This window comes from Melanerpes formicivorus, unplaced genomic scaffold, assembly GCF_026170545.1.
Source record: "Melanerpes formicivorus ecotype bairdi unplaced genomic scaffold, bMelFor1.0.p_v2 SCAF_7, whole genome shotgun sequence".
In the NCBI taxonomy this organism is placed as follows: domain Eukaryota; kingdom Metazoa; phylum Chordata; class Aves; order Piciformes; family Picidae; genus Melanerpes; species Melanerpes formicivorus.
Window position 1 is genome coordinate 1,190,541 of NW_027142359.1, and position 19,566 is coordinate 1,210,106.

At 46.5% G+C, this 19,566-nt stretch overlaps 2 protein-coding genes across 3 annotated transcripts in view; one reads left to right on the forward strand and one right to left on the reverse strand.

Annotated features, from left to right (window-relative positions):
* Positions 1–1,862, reverse strand: part of TUT4 (terminal uridylyl transferase 4) — a 50,432-nt gene extending 48,570 nt beyond the window's left edge. For both annotated transcript variants that reach the window (XM_068140604.1, XM_068140601.1), the window contains exon 1: positions 1,767–1,862. The gene's annotated coding sequence lies outside the window, so the exon portion shown is untranslated. The remainder of the gene's footprint in view (positions 1–1,766) is intronic.
* A 3,416-nt stretch (positions 1,863–5,278) lies between these two features.
* On the forward strand, positions 5,279–19,194 carry GPX7 (glutathione peroxidase 7). The gene is made up of 3 exons (XM_068140606.1): positions 5,279–5,500; positions 16,775–17,036; positions 18,798–19,194. The coding sequence occupies exons 1-3, from the start codon at positions 5,294–5,296 to the stop codon at positions 18,959–18,961; spliced, it is 633 nt and encodes a 210-aa protein (XP_067996707.1). The 5' UTR covers positions 5,279–5,293; the 3' UTR covers positions 18,962–19,194.
* Positions 19,195–19,566: the final 372 nt, after the last annotated feature.

The window sequence follows — 19,566 nt, forward strand, 5'->3', positions numbered from 1 at the left end:
GCATCAGGAATGTTGATTTCCCCTGGACTGCTTCCACTCTGCAAGTTAATCCACGCAGCACATTGCAGGCTCCCTCTCTCCGTGGGCTCTCAGTACCAGTATGACATCATTTCATTGAGACAGGAACCAAAATAAGGTTCATTTAGTAGAAATGCTTTGTAGCATTTCAAAAGCCAGCATTTTGCCTGGAAAACAGGACACAGTCTGAACTGGGCAACATTTTGACCTGCCTTGTGGTATCAGGATGAATACACAACCCAAAACAATTACTGTGACAAGCAGATGCAGCAGACATTTAAGAGCTGCTCCTCAGGGATAAATTGCTTTCAAGTAGGACACAGGAAATCCTGCTCCCTTTTTCTCCCCATGGCAGCAATTCCAGAAGAGCCAGGTAAATACCCTGCACCGTGTGCAGGTCTCCACAGCATACTGCAGCTTCTTTTCCTCTGCCAAATGAGTATCAGAGAAAAGTCAAGCTGTCTTTTGTGCAAGAACAGCACACAGAGGGAACTTTCTGATCCTCTGGGTAATTTACCTCAGTGTTAATTTTATGAAGGTATTTTCACTGAAAGAAAAAAAAGGGTTAAAAAAAGCTCACTGCAAAACTGATGCTTGTAAGGAGACTTCTCACTCTTGATACAGCATCTTCTGCCAGATACTCTAATGAAGCCATACTGCCATGGCTCATTTACTTTTCTTGTCACGGAAATAATCACTAGTCTAGGTTCAGCCTACCCAAAAAGCACAAACGGAACAAACCCAGAACCAACACATCCCCCCCTATTTTCAAGCAAATGCACCGACTCTCAAATCCAGGGCACGGTGCTCAGGAAGCCAAATGACATGGAGGTGGCATGAATATAAAGAAATGATTAGTTCCATACTTAAAGACAGCTCTCTTTAAAATGTACTAATCTCTACCTTAGCCTAAACCTGATTGCATTGTTTGTCTGCGCATTATGAGCTTGTCCTCCTTTGACATACCCAGAAACAACCTCAAATGCAAGAGGGCCTCAGGTAATGTGACACATCCAGCCAACTGGCAAATTGCAACATAGTGCAAGGGCAGGGAAGGGAAGTCGTTCGGCTGTATTTGTGTACAAGATAAGCCAACAAAAGAGCACAAACCCATAGGCAAAAGGATGCCTCTGTGTCATTTCAGGCAGATCAGAACCCACAGAAAGCAGAACCTCTCGTTTCGGCAAAGAACAGTGGAGCGGGCTAAGGACGGCCCGGGACAAGGGGGCATTTCCCCGGGGGGCCTCGCCATCTGCAATGGTCTCTCCCTCACAGTATTTAATTCCAGCGGGAGCGAGAACAACAAGCTGCACGCACGCAGCTCACGCCTGGCAGACACCGGCGGCCGCGCAGCCGGGCACTGCCCTCGGGCCGCCCGCTCGCCTAGACGCGGCCGTTGGGCCGGACCCTGCTCGCCGCTGACCTTGGAGCCGCCCCCCACCCCTCCGCCACCCCTCGGGCTGTGGCCGGTGCCCCGGCTCGGGTGTGCCGGGCAGCCTCGGCGCCGCCACCCCGGCCGGTGGAAGGTTCGGCAGGCCGCGACGGCCCGGCGAGGCGGGGCGCGGACCGGGGCGGAGCCGGGGCGCCGCGGGCGGTGGCGGGGGGCGCCGGCGCGGACAGGGCCCCCCCAAGGCCGCCTCCCCCCTCCCCGCACGGGGAGAGCGCAGAGCGCGCCCAGCCACCCCCACAACCCTCAGGGGAGGCCCCGCGCGGCTGGGCGGGGCCCCCCGGCCCCTGGGGCCCGGTACCTGGCTGCGGCGCTAGGGGTGCCAGCGCTGCGCCCCCGCCATGCCCGGCTCCAGCTGCTGGAGGCCCCGACGCCAGCGGCTCAGTCTGGCCCGGCCGCCATGTCAGCCGCGCCGCGCGATGCATTGTGGGGCGAGGGCGGGCGGGAGAGCCGCGAGGGCGGGCGGCGCTGCCGGGCGGGCGCGGGGCGGCAGCGGGCCCGCGGATGAGCCCGGATCTGCCCGGGTCTGTTGGGGGGGTTCTTTCTGTGCCCGAGATCCCCCTCTCCTTGCCATCTCCTCTCCTCTCCTTGCCATCTCCCCCGCTGGTTAGGGCCTCCTTTCTCCCGTGCCACAGTTGGCAACAGGGATGTAGGAATGAACGGCTCCGGTTTTTTTCCTTTATTCCCCTCAACAGCTACCTTAATTTTTGCCATTTCCCCCTCACTTTTCATTCCATGTCTCTCTCCACGCTCGCAATGCCCCAGGTACTGTGGAGCAGGGCTAGAGCCCACTTGCATCGGCTTCCCCCCGCCGCGGCATGGGCCTTGCTGCCCCCCTGCTCAGGGCTTCCCGCCGCCCCTCCCCGGTTCCCGGCGCTGCCGATCGGCGGAGAAAGGCGGACGAGCTCCACACAAAGCAGCCTCTGGGGAACAGGGGCGCCGGGGGCAAATGGCTCCTGGCTCCCTGACCTTGGCTGTGGAGCCGGCTGCGGCGGCAACTGGGGACAGCACCTCGGCCGCTGTGTCTGCTGTCAGCTCCCCAGAGCCGGCCCACCGGGCTCTGGCCAGTGCTGGAGGACGACCCAAAGAAGCTGGCAAGTGCAACCCTCCCTGTCATCCAGTACAGCACTACCCCTAGGTGGCAATGAAATGGCATGTTGTTGGTATTTCCTAGCCCAGGCTAAGGAGGCCTTTCTAGAAAAACAAGACGCGTAAAAGAGGGGTTTGAACCACTAAGGGGTTCAAAGGAAAGTGTTTAAACCCACGTGAATCGTGGCGCTGGAAACAGTAACTCTGAGAATCTCTATGTAAGTAAACAAAGGCTGCAAAATCTGTAATACTGGCTTCTAGAAATTACAGGATCACAGGATGTTAGGGGTTGGAAAGGACCTCCAGAGACCTCCGAGTCTAATTCCCCTGCCAGAGCAGGACCATAGAATCCAGCACAGGTCACAGAGGAATGCATCCAGATGGGTCTTGAAAGTCTCCAGAGGAGACTCCACAAGCCCTCTGGGCAGCCTGTTCCAGTGCTCTGTGACCCTCAAAGTGAAGAAGTTCCTCCTCATGTTGAGGTGGGCAAGATGCACTTCTGAACGTATTGTGAAACCAGGGTGATCCCTGGACCTAATCTGCTGCTTTGTGGTTCACCTTTCACAAACTCAGGACTGGGTAGCCCAGGGCACTGCAGATGGGATGCAGCAGTGAGCTCTCACCCTTAGGAACATGGGCTGCTTCTGTTCACAGATCAGCTCAGCAGGGACAGCTATGGTAACGCTGCTTGGGGGACAGGTCAGGTTAGCTGGGTGAATGGCTTCAGCCCAGTACTATTTGACAAAGAATTTTATTAGGTTTAGTAGGCCAATTACTTTTGTTAATATTGGATACCATCCTCAACATTTAGACGTGCCAGGGAGGAGACACACCTGTTTGCAAACCTGACTGGCATTTTTCCTGAAAGCTGGAAGTTATTAGAACATATCAGATAGAGCTCAAATAGTTGCATAGACTTTCATACGAAATGTTAGTGCCGTTTGGCTCTGAAAACCTGAACCATTTTAAAGCCAAGAGTCTTTGACATAGTCTCTCTGTATATATTCAAGAACAATTCTTTCTTCTTTGCCAATGTTCAAGAACATTTTATTTCAGGGAGCAATACAGAAACGCGGCAGTAAAAGAGGAAGCTGAATTCTACTGCCAGCTGGCCATTATTTAAGGAATTCCCAGTTCAGTGCCAGTGATCTAAAATGTTCAGATTCTGAGCTGTTTGTAGGAGAAAAACTAATTCTGAAAGCCATTACATTTCACCTAGAAATCAGAAACAATCATCCTAGAGCTGTGGGAAGCAGATTTTATAGAGTCCCATTCAGAGCAAAACCTTGCTTGTCTCATGTTGCAGGATATTGCCTCATTTATAGTCCCATACTCCAACTACTGTAACATGTAGAATGTATTTTTCTGGGGGAAAAAAAATTGAATTATTTTAATAATAGGATTTTTAAAATGTATTTTTAAGATTTACAAGGTTAGTACCCTTTATTTAAATGTATATACTATATTAAAGCTGTATTTTCTATCTCCAGCTGTGTCTGAAGAAATTCTAAAGCTTCTTAATTAGTTTGTAGTTTATTCACATTCAATATTTTAAATACTGCCTATTTTTGTACATATTCATTGCCTCTCATTGCAGATTGTAGTTTTGCCTGTAAGTACAGCTTCCATTTGCTTCCAACTGGGCTCGGCTGGCAAAGTTAATGTTGGGGGGGGGGGAGGAAATTTCAACCCACCACAGTTTGAATGACCTAAGCAAATGTCAAAGACATACCAAAATTCAGTTTAAAAACACAAAACTAAACTGAAAATCCCAAGGTGAGATTCCAAAATGCCACTCACTCTTCAAAAGATAGATTTCCTATATGCCTTGGATCTACAACTTAAATTGTTTTCTGCAAATCACTACAGTTTGCTTTCCTTTGCCAGAATTATCAGAATCATGGAGGAATATTGGTTTCTTGGTGCAAGAAGAAATCGATGGCCATCAAATGGTTTCTCCTGTTATTCCTTTACATATACAGATGATTTTCTTCCAGCAGGCTTTGTAACAAATTGTACAAATGGCTGTTGGTTTTTTTTCCTTGCAGACAGCCCAAGAGTGGCATTGGTACACTAAAGCAGTGCTTTGGCTCTGTATCTGAAAGCCTTAGTAGCAAATTCAGTTCCTGACGCTCAATGCCTCTTTCTTGCCTTAAAAACTCTTTGTTAATGGGGTTGGTCCCAGATCACACTGTGAAGAGCAGTGGTCTGGCCAGGTGCATGAAGAGGCAAACGTCCTAAAGGCCTGGCTAACAGTGCTCCATTGCTCATGCTACTGCCCACGGCAGGTTTGTAACTCAGGTTTTGCTGTGTGCCGTGACTCTCCTTCAGAACATTTGCATCAGTAACCACTAGCAACCAAGCCACTGGTGCCTATCCTTTGGCATTACACAACAGTTAGCAGATGCTATAGTTAGCATACTAAAAAAAGGCATTTGCAAATGCATCAAAAATCACAGTGACCCCATCCCTTCCTTTCCTAGGACACAGTTCCAGCAATCTCCAAATCAGCATAGGTTGCTACTATTCGTGAGCCAGCTAGCGCTACCACCGTTGAATACTCTGGTTCGGAGGCTCCGAATTCTCCACGGACACGGCCTCCCCTGAGCTCTGCTCGCCACAGAGCTGCCGAGGGCCCACGGGCGCCAGACTGTTGCAAAAGCGTCGTTTGCAGCAGCGCTTTCTTTGCGGCAGCGCTTCCCTGCCGTGCCGAGCGCCCCTGCGGCAGGGCCGTGCAGCATGCTGGATCCGGAGGGCAGTGTGGAGCACAAGCCTTCCTCCGCTCTCCCCAGAGCTCTCCTCATCCCTCTAGCCATGCTTCTTGCCATTGCAGCGCTGCTGCTCTTAGCGTTTTCCGCTACGCAGCAAAAGGAGCCCGATTTTTACACGTTCAAAGTTGTAAACATCAGGGGCAAGCTTGTCTCCCTGGAGAAATACAGGGGCTCGGTAAGTCTGCACGGAGCCCGGCGGCTCTCGCCCGGGCTCACTAACCAGCCACTTCTGCATGTCTGCCAAAACCAAGCGGGGGTGCAGATCGGACGCTCGCAAGGTAGACCTCGGGGTACTCCTCTTCATTAACTGCTCCGGAGGGTTGCCTGCATGCCTCTTTTGATAGCGCTCCGGAGGACTTCGTAGGCTCAATAAAACGTTTTCAGTCTAACCCCTGTCTGTGTGTCCGCCTCTGTGCAGGCTTCAGCCTGCAGACGTGGCAGGCAGGCGATCGATGCCTGGCTGCTTTCATTTAGCGCCAAAAGCTGCCCTGGGCTGTGCCGAGGAAATGTGAAGCTCAGGAAGTTTTCTAGCTTTATATAACTTGCTTTAGAAGCTTATTTCTGCTTTTTAACTGCATGACGGTTTGTAAATTGCTTAAATCTCCATCTTCTTTGACGTTCTACCTTAAAAAGAAAAAAAGGATTTAGTCACTAGCCAATAGAATGAACAGATTTCACCATAATTAGCAAAAAAAATGTGAGACATAATTTTTAACGCCCTAGTAGTAGTGAGGTTGTAGCAACATCATGCTGGTTGCTTTTGAGTGTGACAGTAGTAGGAGGAAGGGCAGGTAGAGACACACATGCACACAGGATGTCTTTTAAATGTTATTTACATATTACAGAGATGACTTCCAGGCAAAACTCTCCTTCCTGTTTTAAGAACAGTTTCCTTGAATGATACCTGATTTTAGTTTACTTTTTTTTAGTGGTTTGACCCTCTAGGAAGGATAATCAGCACATAGAGAATCATAGAATTGTTAGGGTTGGAAGGGACCTCAAGGATCATCCAGTTCCAACCCCCCTCCTTTGGGCAGTAACACCTCACACTACATCAGGTTGCTCACAGTCACATCCAGCCTGGCCTTGAAAACCTCCAGGGATGGGGCTTCTACCACCTCCCTTGGCAACCTGGTTCCAGTGTCTCACCACCTTCATGGGGAAGAACTTCTTCCTAACATCCAATCTGAATCTGCCCATTTCTATTTTTCTTTCACATTCCCCCTAGTCCAATCATTACCTGACATCCTAAAAAGTCCCTCACCAGCTTTCTTGGAAGAGTGAAAAGCTAACTTAGTGGATAGGGAGAATAATACTGTAAGCTCTCGTAGCCACATTCACAAATGAGAGAAACTGACATCAACATAAAGCCCACCACAGCCACCCTTGGCACCCAAGGGACACGTCTTGCATGATGCAGCCAGGCAGCCCATTAGATGCTCAGAAAGGCAGGCATCACCTTCCAGCTTTCACCATTAGTCTCCAGCTTTGTGTTTCCACGTTTGTTTTCCCCCTTGTCAGGTGCCTGGCTGAGGGGTCTGAGCTTACTGGTCTGAGCAGCAACTCATTAAAACAGTGGCAGGAAGGCAGAGGCCCATGGGAGGAGATGTACATTCTCTCAGTAGAAAGGGAGATTGGTAGAGCTGGACAAAATGAGAGGTCTGAATCTTACCTGGTCAGAGTCCTCCTCCTCCTCCATTCACAATCCAGTCAGAGAAGAACTGGTGCACTGCACACTCAACTACCTATACTTGAAAACCCATGGGTCCTGTTTCATGTGAAACAATATTTGCTTTTCTTAGGAGCTCCTTCCCAAGGCTCTGTCAATAAATCCAGCTACTGGGGCATGCTTTGTTTGCAGGTCATCTGCAAATCTGTCTAAATAAGCAAATGTCACTTGCAGCTTCTCTACCTCAGGGCCAGAATCCACATGGAGAGGTGTAGAAGGAAACTCAGAGGAATTCCTTACAGCCATCCTGCAGAGAACCCTGGGTGTTCATCCTCTCCAGAGTAAGCTGCAGAGCCTGATCTGGAATCTCAGAAACACACCAGGTTAGGGGTCTGTGTCTCTGTCTCCAGTGGTGCTCTGACACCAGGGCCATCGTTGAGGTGTGCCTGGTTTTGTAAGGGAAACTCTAGAGCCATACCCTGGGGAAGGTGACACCATTGGTGACTGGCACTACTTGATCTCTGCCAGGCCATACAAAAAAGTGATGAGTAGCTTCTGTATGGAGCAAAAGGATTGCATTCAGAGAGCCTGGGGATGCTCAGCCAGCTGCTGCTTGATAATGCATGGGCACAATTTGAAATAAACAGTTATGGCAATAAAGCATAAAATTTCTGTCGTTGCATTGTCAGAACTCAGTGTCAAGGTAGGCAAAGGTTAATTAAAACTTCATTGATTTATTAAAATAAATCTGCTTACATCTGCAGTTAGGCCAGCAATGTTAAGATGTAGATTTATCATAATATTTTAAAGCTATTAAAAGAAAGCAAATCACATGTAAGCACTCTGTGTGTTCCTGGTGCTTTGAAGAAAGTGAGGTTCTAGATAGCCCCTGGAAGAACAGCCTGCTAATTGCTAAACCAGCTGTACACAACCTTCAACATTCTGGCACATGTAGAGAAGATGTTTTCTTCAATTCAGTCACTCAGCTAACATTAGAATAGAATAGAATAGAATAGAATAGAATAGAATAGAATAGAATAGAATAGAATAGAATAGACCAGGTTGGAAGAGACCTTCAAGATCATCGTGTCCAACATATCATCCAACACCACCTAATCAACTAAACCATGGCACCAAGCACCCTATCAAGTCTCCTCCTAAACACCTCCAGTGATGGTGACTCCACCACCTCCTCGGGCAGCCCATTCCAACGGGCAATCACTCTCTCTGTGTAGAACTTCCTCCTAACCTCCAGCCTAAACCTCCCCTGGCGCAGCCTGAGACTGTGTCCTCTTGTTCTGGTGCTGGTTGCCTGGGAGAAGAGACCACCATCTGCCTGTCTACAACCTCCCTTAAGGTAGTTGTAGAGAGCAATTAATTAATTAATTAATTAAGTTGTATAGAGCAACTTATTTGGTAGTCAAAAAATGAATTGGGCATTGAAAAGATCCACAATTCCAGAGGTGATGGAGCACCTCTCCTATGAGGACAGACTGAGGGAGTTGGGTCTGTTCAGTTTGGAGAAGAGAAGGCTCCGAGAAGACCTTATTGTGGCCTTCCAGTATCTGAAGGGGGCTACAAGAGAGCTGGGGAGGGACTTTTTAGGGTGTCAGGTAGTGATAGGTCTGAGGGGAATGGAAAATAAATAGAAATGGGTAGATTCAGATTGGATGCTAGGAAGAAGTTCTTCCCCATGAAGGAGGTGAGACACTGGAACAGGTTGCCCAGGGAGGTGGTAGAAGCCTGATCCCTGGAGGTTTTGAAGGCCAGGCTGGATGTGGCTGTGAGCAACCTGCTGTAGTGTGAGGTGTCCCTGCCCATAGCTGGGGAGTTGGAACTGGGTGATCCTTGAGGGCCCTTCCAACCCTAACAATTCTATGATTTTATATATATATACACACACATATATTAAAAAAACTTTGCTAGCTGTAAAAACAAAGGAGCCATGCAGGTCATGACTTGCAGAATCTTCCATCAATAACTCATCATTAATACATTACTGTGTACTCAGATCACTGAAGTAATTCTTCTCAGTAAGAAAAAAAATAAAGAGAGACTGCTAAGAATTCCACTTCCATTGAAGTGTATATTAATACAAGTCACAAGTACCTCTGGAGAGAGTACATAAGAAATGTGCTAACAATACTGAAATAACCAACATGGGGAAAAAAAAAGGCAACAACTGGGCAACAGACTGATTTTTTTTCCTTCTGAAATAAATGTGCACAGACGTCTCCTTCACTTTAATTAAAATAACAAAAGTAAGTGAGGGGGTGCTGCCTTTTTAGGGGAGCACAAGGGATTAGATTGCCAGCTGCTAAAAATTTGACCTATATGCTACAAAATCAAGTATGGTATTATTTGTACCTGAAAGCAGAGAAAGGCAGGACTATTCCAACTGAGAAGTGTACCACAAGAGAAGCAGATCTGAAAGCTGCCTGCTTGACTGTGTTGCAGAAGGCAGCCATCCTCCTATGATCTGGCCAGGCTACCACACTGCACCGTCAGTGGATCCAGAGAGGTCATTCTGCCACTTTGCTCTGGTGAGACCTCACCTGGAGTATTGTGTGCAGCTCTGGAGCCATCAATATAGGAAGGACATGGACCTGATGGAGCAGGTCCAGAGGAGGGCCATGAAAATGATCAGGGGTTTGGAGAACTTCTGCTATGAGGACAGGCTGAGGGAGCTGGGGGTGTCCAGCCTGGGGAGACCTAATGGCAGCCTGCCGGTACCTGAAGCCCCAGGCTACAAGAAGGAGGGAGGGAGACTCTTTGCAAAGGCCTGCAGTGACAGGACAAGGGCCAATGTCTTCAAACTAGAGAAGGGCAGATTTAGATTTGATATCAGGAATAAGTTCTTTACTATGGGGGTGGTGGAACACTGGAACAGTTTGCCCAGAGAGGTGGTTGAGGCCTCATCCCTGGAGATACTCAAGGTGAGGCTCAACGAGGCCCTGGGCAGCCTGATCTAGTTGGGGATGTCCCTGCAGTCAGCAGGGTTAGACTGGATGACCTTTGGAGGTCCCTTCCAGCCTGGACCACTCTGTGATTCTATGTTGTTTCCCCATCTACATTAAAAATGAAGGGCAGGATCCAAACAAGAAGAGTTTTCTGACTAATCTATCTACCTATGTAATTCAAGAAAGCTTATGTTATTTATGCTCTCCATCAGATACGCTGTCAGAGGCAGCATTCTCACCAAACCCAGTATCTATTTGGGAGCTGGAACTCCCAAGCATAATCTATTCCCTGCTGTTTTTACACCTACCTAGATACAACAGTGCCTGCCTGCCTTCTGCAGAGCTGAGGACAGTGTCCTGAGGAGTGTTTGAGCAGTGTTGCTGCAGTGCTTTGCAAGTCCAGAACCAAAGCAGCTCTCATAATGGAACAGCATTAGGCCCTGTAACAATGTCAAGCATTATTTTACCTGGCCCTTTGCATCCCAGCTCTGCAGTCTGAGAATGTGGTGTTACTGAGTGTGGGTAAATACAGAACATTGCAGCTTCATCCCTGCACAAGTATTGCTTTTCATCTTCATGAAGGTGGCATCTTGGTGAGCCAGTGTAATCTGACACATGTGGCTGATTCTGCCAACAGTCAGATGGAGCCAGTTTAGAATCTCCAGGTCTAAAAACCTCCAGAACCTACTGACTGCTAAAAGATCCAGCAAGGTTACTTGAAACCCCTAGCAGATTCACAAATCTCTCCAGGGCTCTTTGACCCAAGGAGGCTTACTGGTGTAAACACTAAGTAAACCAAGAACTGTGTTTGCAGTGGGTTAAATGATTTCCTTACCAGAATGCATGAGTTTCCTAAGCCAAGGGAAGGAAGCATTAAGAGGTCAGACGATGGCTAGTACAGAATTGGGCTTAAAACATTATTTTTGCTAGGTCCAGGATGAATTGTTTGCACTGCACACTAGGTGGTGTGCTTGGCTTGCACTCTCAGTGCATGAAGTCAGTCAGGCGGCACACTGAACTGAATTTAGATCGCTCATGGCTGTAAAAAGTCAAAGCACAAAATATAAAGAGTGGCTGTTTTATTATTAAAAGTAAAATACTGCCACAAAAAAAAATAATGAAAAAAAAAATCACTGCATTTAACCACTTCTGGTACCAGACGTGAAAGAGAACTTGGTAAGGAATTTTGGACAATCATTTTAAACTTTACTCATGAAATACTAAAAAATCCTGAAAGTTTTGTTTTTATGAGGAAAGCTGAGGATGGAGCCTGAGGGGTGACCTCATTCATGTTGATAAGGATGTGCAGGGTGAGTGCCAAGAGGCTGGAGCCAGGCTCTGCTGGGTGATGCCCAATGACAGCGCAAGGGGCAATGGTGGAAGCTGAGGCAGAGGAAGTTCCATGGAAACAGGAGGAAAAAATGTTTTCCCTTTGAGGGAGACAGAACACTGGAACAGGCTGCCCGGGGGGGTTGTGGAGTCTCCCTCTCTGGAGGTATTCAAAACCCACCTGGATGTGATCTGCTCTAGGTGATCCTGCTCTGGCAGGGGGGTTGGACTGGATGACCTTTCAAGGTCCCTTCCAACCCCCAACATTCTGTGATTCTGTTTTTATGATGTGTTAGTTATACTGGTAGGAGGTTGGCAGTATTAACTGATGGAGCTCAGTAACAGGGAAGAAGAGGAGTAGGATGTATCTGCCATTCTAAGTAAGAAATGCTGCCTGTAATTTCTTCCTACTTTGTGTGAGGTTTGGAAGTTTGCCCTGTTTTGAGTGTGAGTTCGCACAGTTTTCACCACTGTGCTGATTAACCACTGGAACCACTGCCTTTAAACAGCTCGTAAATTAAAGCTGTTGGGTTTGGGGTTTGGTTTTTGGTGGGTTTTGTTTGTTTGTTGGTTGGTTGTTGTGTGGGTTGGTTTGTTGGTTGGTTTTCTTCCAGTGAATTCTTTCAAGTGCTTCTAACTTCAAACTCAAGTGAAAGTTATAGAAGCTTGGTTGTTTTCATTGGCAAGTCATCCTTCATATCTGAATGCCTCCAGAACCTTATTTCCCCAGATCTCCAACAACCAATTTTTACACTGCCATTGGATCCAAGCTAAAGGAGGGGAGATTTAGATTAGACATCAGGAAGTAGTTCTTCCCCATGAGAGTGGTGAGACACTGGAATAGGTTGCCCAGGGAGGTGGTGGAAGCCTCATCCCTGGAGGTTTTTAAGGCCAGGCTGGATGTGGCTCTAGACAACCTGATCTAGTGGAAAGTGTCCCTGCCCATGGCAGGGATGTTTGAACTAGCTGATCCTTGAGGTCCCTTCCAATCCTGACAATTCTGTGATTGTATTTGGGATAGGTATGAATACAGAAAGGCTTTGAATATTTCTGCATCATAAGAATGCTATCTTAAACTATACTTTAAAAACCTCTAGAAAATCATCTAAAAGAACTAGGTGTGAGTTCAGCTCTCAGAGTTAGAATTTCTCTTCAATCACACCAAACTACACTTGTCACTATGCTTTGTAAATGCAGATGATTTAAAAAGAGCAGAACACCCAACAGTTATTTTTATGTCCAGCATATCATTTCCATTTGAAATGCTGACAGTCTGCAGGAGGAATGCATCATGAAATTATCACCTCTTCTCTGAAATGACCCTCCAACAGTACACCATATCTTGGGGTGTGGTAGAAGACTGAATGGAAACATTCAGGTAGTGCTCTTGTTGAGCACCTCCCCTATGAAGAGAGACTAGGAGTCCTGGGGCTGCTTAGTCTGAAGAAGAGAATACTGAGAGGGGATCTGATCAATGTCTATAAATATCTGAGGGGTAGGTTTCAAGTGGAGGGGGCCAAGCTCTTTTCAGTGCTGCACAGTAATAAGACAAGGAACAATGGATACAAACTTGAACACAGGATGTTCCACCTCAACATGAGGATAAACTTCTTTACAGTGAGGGTGACAGAGCACTGGAGCAGGCAGCCCAGAGAGGTTGTGGAGTCTCCTCTGGAGACTTTCAAAACCCACCCAGATGCATTCTGTGTGGACTGCCCTGGGTGATCCTGCTCTGGCAGTGGGGTTGGACTGGATGGTCTCTGGAGGTCCTTTGAAATCTCTTAACATTCTATGATTCTGTGATCTCCTCAGTGAGGGCTGAGTGAATGTGATGCTCTGGGAGTGAGCTAGAGGGCTTCAGAGCACATTTCATACACAAGTTAACAGGGATCACTTGAAGTGCATGCTCTTGACACACTACACCATGAGGAAGATTATATCCACTTCTTGATAAGATCACCTGTCTTCCAGGGGAAACAGTGCTGCTCCAAAACCACTGTAAACATAGCCAGGTACATGCAGAAGGAACAAAATACACCAAGTGTTAATATTTAATGTAATTATAAACAACATCCCTTAGCTTTTTCTTTACAAAAATGATTAGGGGAATGGAAGATCTCCCTTATGAGAAGAGCCTGAGGGAGATGGGGCTCTTTAGCTTGGAGGAGACTGAGAGGGAACGTCATTCATGTTTATCAAGATGTAAAGGGTGAGTGCCAAGAGGATGGAGCCAGGCTCTGCTGGGTGATGCCCAATGACAGCACAAGGGGCAATGGTGGAAGCTGAGGCATAGGAAGTTCCATGGAAACATGAGGAAGAATGTTTTCCTTGTGAGGGTGACAGAACAGGCTGACCAGGGGGGTTGGGGAGTCTCTCTGGAGATATTCAAAACCCACCTGGATGTGTTCCTGTGCGATCTCCTCTAGGTGATCCTGCTCTGGCAGGAGGCTTGGACTGGATGGTCTTTGGAGGTCCCTTCCAACCCCTAACATTCTGTGATTCTGTGATTCCTACCCCTTCTAAGGAGTTCATTTTATTATGCTACACCTTACCCCGATTGTGGGCTTTTATACACCAGATTGCTTTCTGGCCTTAAAACCACTGTACACATGCAGTAATTTTTCATCTGTTGTAATATCTTTGATACACTCTACTCCTATTTCCTTTAGAAGTTTGTATTTGGTATAAAAAATGTACACATAAGGATATGGAACAATAGTAGCATTAGAATCTGAGGAGTTGAGCAAGATACAAGATCAGGTCACAGATGCAAGACTTTAAAACCTGGAATCTGAATTTTTTACTTCCTGTTCTTGCCCTGCAGCTACTTGCCCTGTGATTTGATCAGATCAGTTATTGCTTCCAAAGTTCAAGCTTTCTTGTTGGCACTGAGCCTTCTGACACTGCTGTCTCACACCCACAATAATGAACCCAGGATCCAGCTTCTGTGAAATTTCCAAACCCTTGGAGAAGGATCCAATGTGAATTGCTCCTGTTGCTGGACAGGCACTGGGGAATGTGTTGGCTGCTCTGATCCAATTAAATGCTTTATTTTTTGCTTTTTTTTCAATTTGAGAATGAAGGACCAGGGATGATGTGTATTCCATAGAAACCTACTGGATTGAGTGTAAACTGGGTAGAATTTCAGTTTCCAGACCATAACGCTTCTTTTGCACTGCACTTGATTTTTCAGCTAGGTTGGTAGAAACATTTCAGGACTGAAATGTTTATGTTGCCTTATGAATCTGAAGAATTGGTCTAGAGAAAGGAATAGAATGTAGTTACATGTAAAAGAAATATGGGTATAAAGGGCACAGTCCTATTTTCATTAATAAGATCATATTGTAGCTAAAGGGTCTGTGACATCCAGCTTCAATCCACTCTCAAGGATACCAAACTGGGAGGCTTGGCTGAGATGCCTAAAGGCTATGCAGCCATTCAGTGAGACCTGGACAGACTGATAGCTGGGCAGAGAGCAACCTAATGAGGTTCAACAAGAATAGGTGCAGAGTCCTGTAGCTAGGAAGGAAGAATAAACTGCAGGTTAAGAGGTGAGAATAAACTACAGGTTAAGAGGTGATCTACTGGAGAGCAGTCCTGTGGAGAAGGAAATGGGAGTCCTGGTGGACAGCAATGTGCCCTTGTGGCCAAGGGGGCCACTTGGATCCTGGGGTGCATTAAGAGGAGTTTGTCCAGCAGATCCAGGGAGGTTCTCCTCCCGCTCTTCTCTGCCCTGGTGAGACCTCACCTGGAATATTGCATCCAATTCAGGGTTCCCCAGTTCAAGAGAGACAGGGATCTGCTGGAGAGAGTTTAAGCGAGGGCTACAAGGATGATGAAGGGACTGGAGCACTGCCTGGTGAGGAGAGGCTGAGAGCCCTGGGGCTGTTTAGTCTGGAGAAGACTGAGAGGAGATTTGATAAATATTTGTAAATATCTGAAGGCTGGGTGTCAAGAGGAAGTGAACAGGCTCTGCTCACTTGCACCCTGTGATAGGACAAGGGGCAGTGGATATAAACTACAGCACAGGAGGTTCCACTTCAACATGAGGAAGAACTTCTTCACTGTAAGGGTCCCAGAGCACTGGAACAGGCTCCCCAGAGAGGCTGTGGAGTCTCCTTCTCTGGAGACTTTCAAGCCCCATCTGGATGTGTTCCTGTGCGATCTGTGCTATATTTTATGGTCCTGCTCTGGCAGGGGGGTTGGACTTGATGATTTCTGGAGGTCCCTTCCAACTGCTAACATTCTGTGATCCTGTGAAACAAGGGAGTTGGACTCAGTTTATGTAAAATGACTGTCAAGCCCCAAAATGAGTAAGAACAATAAAAACTGTAATTCTAAAAACAAATTCTAGAAGTTCTTTAAGGATAAAGTAGCTAAAATAAAATAAAATAAAACAAACAAACAAACAAAAAAACACCCAACAAAACCCCCAACAGAAAGCTCTTCAAGGCCTTGAGACCCTGTGCAGTATGTGATAGCTCAGGGCTAGGTCACTGAATTTCTCCAACAAATTCTTGGCAGAACCTGTGCCATCATATATTCTGCCTCTGTTTTACTGTAGTGTTCATCTGTGTTTGGCATCTGCCTCTCTGCTGGATCTGCCCAGGCAGATAGGTGCCCAATGGCAATGTCCGAATAACACAATGAGCACAACATCAAAGATGAACAGCTGAAGGAAGAACTCTTCCAAGGACGGTGGAACCAGTGTTCACTTCCAGGAATCTCTAATTCAGGCAGCAAACCTCTATGCAAAGCCTGCTGTAATTTTGTCCCCACTACGTAGACTTACTGGGAAATTTTACAGTACATGCTGCACAGAGCAGCCCCAAACCCTGTAATGGTTTCTGTTGTGTTTTCAAGACCAAGACATCTAGACTAGCAATGATAACTGGATCATCCAGTTCTGTGTGAACACTAAATTCTCGGCAAGGAAGGATGCTGAAGAGCAGATGCTTCACTACAGAGAAACAAACTACTAGCAATACTTCAAGTTGCAAGTTTCTTTCATGCAACTTGGGCTGCCCAGGGAGGTGGTGGACTCACCATCCCTGGAAGTGTTCAAGAGGGGATTGGATGTGGCACTTGGTGCCATGGTCTAGTCATGGGGTCTGAGGTGACAGGTTGGACTCGATGATCTTTGAGGTCTTTTCCAACCTTGGTGGTTCTGTGATTCTGTGACACCTTAGCTGGATGGTAATTTCTTAAATATGCTTAGAAACCATCCAAAAGGCAGAGCAGAGGAACACAGGTTCTCTGTAAAATGAGCATGAATATTGCTTAGTGGTTTATTGATTATCTTCATAGCTGCCAAATGGGAATACATACAAGAAATATTAAATCTTCTTATGGTGAATATAACTTGATGCAGTTTCAAGCATAAGTGTTCATTCCCAGTTCTCTAGACATCCTCATTTGTTTGAAACTAATCTGCAGCCAGCCTACCTGGAGAACTGACGTGCAGCACATACCTTCGTCCCTTGTTCTTCAGGTGTCGCTGGTTGTCAACGTTGCCAGCGAGTGTGGGTACACAGAGAGCCACTACAAGGCCTTACAGCAGTTACAGAGAGACCTGGGCCCCTACCACTTCAATGTGCTGGCATTCCCATGCAATCAGTTTGGGCAGCAAGAGCCAGACACCAACAGAGAAATTGAGAGCTTTGCACGCAAGACCTACGGTGTCTCCTTCCCTATGTTCAGCAAGGTTGCAGTCAGCGGAGCCGCTGCCATTCCGGCCTTCAAGTACTTAATTGGTGAGTAATGTGCAAAACTGCAGGTTTCTTCCCTCACTGCAAAAGTCTTCTTTCCTCACTGCAGAATCCCTCTGACACAGGGGAAAAAAGAATCCAAAAACCTGTGTAGAACTGTCAGGCTCAAAGAGGCCAGAAGCCATAGAGTCCATCCCCCTGCACCAGGCAGGATTTCTCTCTGGGTTGCCCCTCACAGCTTGGGCTAACCCTCTAGAAAGACCTCCAGGGATGAAGATGCTACAACAGCAAATGCCCTGTAAAAGCTGATGTAGTAAACATCTACATGGAACACGGGTCTTGAAGCATTCTCCTATATGTATGCAGTACCTACCCCTAATCTTCCTTTACTGTGGTCTTGTATGTGATTCTCCTGTGACACTGCTGCTGCAGGATGGACTTAAAAGGTTCATACCTGAGGGCTGGGTGTTAGGAAGGAAGGGAAGGGACAGGCTCTGCTCACTTGTACCTGTGACAGGACAAAGAGCAATGTATGTAAACTACAGCACAGGAAGTTCCACCTCAACATGAAGAACTTCTTTACTGTGAGGGTCCCAGAGCACTGGAACAGGCTGCCCAGAGAGGTTGTAGAGTCTCCTTCCCTGGAGACTTTCAAGCCCTGTCTGGATGTGTTCCTGTGTGCATATTCATTGCATTTCATTGTAGATTATAGTTTTGCTTGTAAATATAGCTTCAGTTGCTTCCAACTGAGCTGGCCTGGCAATTTTAATGTTGGGGGGAATTTTCAACCCACCACAAGCATAATGACAAGACAAGCAACAGAATAGAATAGAGTAGAGTAGAGTAGAGTAGAGTAGAGTAGAGTAGAGTAGAGTAGAGTAGAGTAGAGTAGAATAGAATAGAATAGAATAGAATAGAATAGAATAGAATAGAATAGAATAGAATAGAATAGAATAGAATAGAATAGAATAGAATAGAATAGACCAGGTTGGAAGAGACCTTCAAGATCATCATGTCCAACCCATCAACCAATCCAACCCAGCTAAACAACTAAACCATGGCACCAATAGTGTAGGCCTGGCTGTGTCTTGAGGATACTTTGAAGTACCTTCTGATTCCTGATGCCATTTTGCCTAGCATCTCATCAATGGAGGAAGATGCTAATGTGCCTGTAGCATCTGTACTTGGGCAATTAGCGGGGTGAGGCTCCTGGTCTGATTGCAAGCCATGGCCATTTTGTTGGTCATGTAGCACAGTAGTAAAGGATAACAAATGTAACTCATGTAAAATGAGTATCTGAGGGTTAGGAGGAAACCTCCTGGAACAGTTTCTTTTGCTATTTCGTTGTCAAGCATTTCTTGAAACATTCCTCTGAAGCAGGTGGTACTGGGTGCTTCTGGAGGAAAGCTTCTGGACACACATGCAGACCATGAGTCCTAGTACAGCCACATTGTTCTACCAGATTCCATTCTCCTAATAATTTTCAACTGTTTCAAATCTATCTGTGTGGCACCACCACACACACCCATGCACACACACTTTGAACTCATTATGGCGCTTTCTCCTGTCTGTCTGTCTCAGTCTGGACTGTTCCCATTAGTCTGCAGGGGGCAACTGCCTAGTTAAAGCTCCCTGTTTACCAGAAAATTAATTATATTTTTCAGTCTGAACTCCCTCTTAATTTTACATTCCTTCTTCCTCTGAGAATGTAGTCATCAAATTGATGTGAACAAATGTCAGGAATTGGCTAATGTGGTTTTCTTTACTAAGATTCCCCCCTTTTTTCCTCTTTCCCCACCCCTGTAGATTCTACAGGAGAAGAACCAACCTGGAACTTCTGGAAATATCTGGTGGACCCCAATGGGAAAGTAGTAAAGGCCTGGGACTCTACTGTCTCTGTTGAAGAAATAAGACCTCATGTTACAGAACTTGTAAGGAAAATCATCCTGAAGAAAAAGGATGAATTATGATTTTCAGAAATCCCAGCATGCCAATTACATCTGTGTTGAGAATCAGAGCAGGGGTTTGTCTTTTCACATTCCAAAAGAGCATATGTGGGGAAGGGAAATGATGACCTGTGGAATCTATATTCATCAACCAAAGTACGTAGAAAACAGCAAGCTATCATGGTCAGAGGAATTTAATTTCTTTTCTCCCACTGAATAAAATGTTACCTTTGTAGGAAAAAAGAGCTTCTTAGAAATTGTTTCTTTCTCAGTTCAAATCATTCTTTGTTGGTAACACTGTGTGAAGTCAGCTCAGTAGCTATAGGAAGAAGGCTCAGAAAAAGGCGGATCTCACTGGCTGAATTAAGACAGGTGCTGGGAAGAGGGCCCAACCAGATACCTTCAAGCCAAGCAGACTCCATAGATGTCTTTCTTGCTACCAATGCCAAATATATTTAACTTCATCTGCCTCCAAAGTCAGTTAAGCAGGGCATGGGGGAAAAAACATCTATAGAACTTCAAACACTAGGAGAAGAATTTCTGCATTGTCTCACCTATTTTAAAACCCACTGAACGCCTCAGGACCAGAGCCTGTATGAAATGTCTGTTTCTGTCTTCTGTTAGCTTCA